The 3,101-nt window shown below is 38.1% G+C and overlaps 1 protein-coding gene across 1 annotated transcript; it reads right to left on the reverse strand.

Moving 5' to 3' along the window:
• LOC100668798 (olfactory receptor 5L2-like) lies at positions 1–1,507 on the reverse strand. The gene has a single exon (XM_003423620.3). The coding sequence runs from the start codon at positions 1,401–1,403 to the stop codon at positions 453–455; it is 951 nt and encodes a 316-aa protein (XP_003423668.2). The 5' UTR covers positions 1,404–1,507; the 3' UTR covers positions 1–452.
• Positions 1,508–3,101: the final 1,594 nt, after the last annotated feature.

Consider the following 3,101-nt stretch of genomic DNA (forward strand, 5'->3'; position numbering starts at 1 on the left):
AGGAATTGAATTCAGTAAGAATGGTTACATGCATTAAGGGCATTGGAAAGACATGTCTCTTTATTTTTGCTTTGCTGGAAATATATTGGTTTAACACAAACCAAAAAAACTGAGGCTTAATAGTGCCATCTTAAGCCCAAGCAAAATACTCAGAGAGACCAGAGGACAGCAGCAAAAGGTGGTAGGTGCATTTGAACAATGTTCTGTTTAATACTGGGAATTTAAGAGAAATCTAAAACGTGAGTAGAGAACAAAGAATCATGCAAAGTACCCTGGTTCACTAATGTCTTTCCTGGATTTCCATTTCATTGATTTTCACTCAAACAAAAATCCCTTCTTAAAGGTCCTTTTTGAAACCCTAAGTCCAGCTAGGAGACCTGGTGGTACAGTGGTTAAGGCTCACTATGGGTCAGAATCAACTCAATGACCATGAGTTTTTTGGTTAAGTCCAGCTAAGAAAATGGCCCCTTGGTGAGTAAATTAAATCCCATCACTTTCCTGAGAGCTTCTTTCACATCCTTGTTCCTCAGGCTGTAGATCAGGGGGTTCAGCATGGGAATTACTACAGTGTAGAACACTGTGGCTACCTTGTCTGTGTCCAGACTGTTGCTAGAGCTGGGCCTGCAATAAATGAAAAGGATTGTTATGTGGAAGACAATTATGGCTGTGAAGTGAGAGGCACAGGTGGAAAATGCTCTACGCCTTCCCTCTGCAGAGTGCGTCCTCAGGATGGTGACAAGAATGAACAAGTAGGAGGTGAGGATGACCACAATGGTGATGCTCTCATTGACAATGGTCACAATGTACACCAGCAGTTCATTCATAGAGACATCAGAGCAGGCAAGAGATAAGAGAGGGAGTAGATCACAGAAGAAGTGGTTAATCACATTCGATTGATAGGATGGGATCTCAAGAGCTAAACACAAGTGCCTCAGAGAGCACACTGTTCCGCACAGGTAGCAGCCAGACACTAGCTCCAAACGGAGCTTCTGGGACATGATGACCATGTACAGCAGGGGGTTGCAGATAGCCACAAACCGGTCATAGGCCGTCACAGCCAGCAGGATGACCTCAGTGATTCCATAAGCACAAAACAAATAGAATTGTACCATGCATTCCAGGACAGAAATGGCTTTGTCCTTGTTGATGATATTGTCCAGTGTCTTAGGCACAATGACGGTGGAGTAGCAGAAATCCACAAAGGACAAGTGGCTGAGGAAAAAGTACATGGGGGTGTGAAGCTGACTGCTGACCTGAATCAGTGCAATCATGCCCAGGTTGCCCACAACTGTGACTCCATAGATTAGAAGTAAAAACAGGAAGAGGAAGATTTTCAGCTCAGGGACACCTGATAATCCCTGGAGAATGAACTCTGTCACCATGGTGCAATTTTCTTCCACCATTTTCCACTATATTTCAGGTTTGGGAAAACAATTACATTTTTTATCTTTCTCCTAGAAGAGAATAAGGGTTTTATGTTAACTTCACAGAGATAGAATATTTATATGAAAAACAGTTTTTATAAGAAAACTGCCTATAAGAAAAATGTAATTGTCAAATCATTCGAAGTGTTAAAAACTTCTGTAGATCCCAATGGTTAAAAATAATCATCATCAAAAGCCTTAAATGATTCTCAGAATTTATCTGCACAGTAGATTGGGATTACCTACTAAATTAGTGTTTTGATGAAACTTTGTAAGTGATTCAATGTTATGCTTTACAGCTCCATTGAATTTACCTCCTGTTCCCTGAGAAACTTAACAAGCTGTGTCCAGTTGGGGTTTTAGCTGTAGTGCTCCTGTATGATATTTATATTTTTGTTGTTGTTGTTTTTCTTCCAGTTTATTGGTAGCATAAATTATTAGTAGATGAGGTACCTGTTTTTTCCAATTTTGTGGAGTGCGACACACTTCCTTGAGTCAGTGGCTTAGAAAGACCTGTTTACATTTGGTATTATGCTGAATTAAAAAAAAGATAAAGTAGATAGTGAAAGCCATAATCTTTTTAGCTTATCAAATTAACCAAGTGATTTTGCTAATTATAAGGGTGATAATGAATGCTAACAATGCTAACTGTTGTATAAACTTTTTCTGGAAAACAGTTAAAAAGCAGACGTCCAAAGTATTAACTCCAAAGCAACAATGAAAGTTAAATTAACTTTTTTTTTTTCAGAAGAGACATTTTATTTGTAGCAATCTTTTGTAAGAATTGTTTAAATGTATTGACAAATTACTTTGAAAAATTAAGTTCAAAGCTATATGGCAGCAATGTTTATGGCATTAAATATAAGCAAATACTAAATATAAGAAAATAAATTATTAAGCATGTGTACAGTATGACTGTAATGGAAAATCATAATGGTGTTTGAAATTAAGTTTCAGACACAGTTAATTAAAAACAGGATGACTAATAGCACACCTGGGAACAGATGTAGCTGTTGACATGATGTAGTTGTAGAGGTATGAATGGAGCTAGAGAGGTTACATGTAATCAATTTAATGGCAGGTTACAATCCTTAAAAGCACCTGTTTTATCCATATTGAAAAAGAGGCAAATAAATATTTTCCCAAGTTCTCACAGAGTAGATTGGGGGAAGTGGTTATGTGATCTAGCCTATGTAAGCGGGAGCTGTAACCCAGACTTATTGCTTAAAGGAAAGACGCACAGAAGTTGAGGAATTTTACTCTCTCCTAGACTCAGAGACACATGTGCCATCACGATGGTATGAGAAAAGATAGGATTAGGAACACACACAGCTTGGTATTTTCTCCACATGTTGGACTAATTTTTAAAAAGTGGGGACAATTACTTGTCCTGAAGTCATGGTTTGATCATCTACCTGATCGTAATTACATTCTTACATACAACTCTTTGCCAACTCCTAAATTAAAGATTTTCTTTCAAATGTTTGTTTACAATCTAGGCTGATAGCAGAAAACTTGGCCATGGTGAAGTCAATCATTGGTGAAAAGAATTAAATCCTGTCCTGAGTAAAGGTAACCGACAAGTCCATGTGTCCTCACACCAGCTGTAGGGGACATTAATGTAACCTTGGACTTAGGGTGACAATTAGGGAATATGTCTGTGGTCATCTGTATTAG

Source organism: Loxodonta africana, chromosome 22 (genome assembly GCF_030014295.1).
Source record: "Loxodonta africana isolate mLoxAfr1 chromosome 22, mLoxAfr1.hap2, whole genome shotgun sequence".
Lineage (NCBI taxonomy): Eukaryota > Metazoa > Chordata > Mammalia > Proboscidea > Elephantidae > Loxodonta > Loxodonta africana.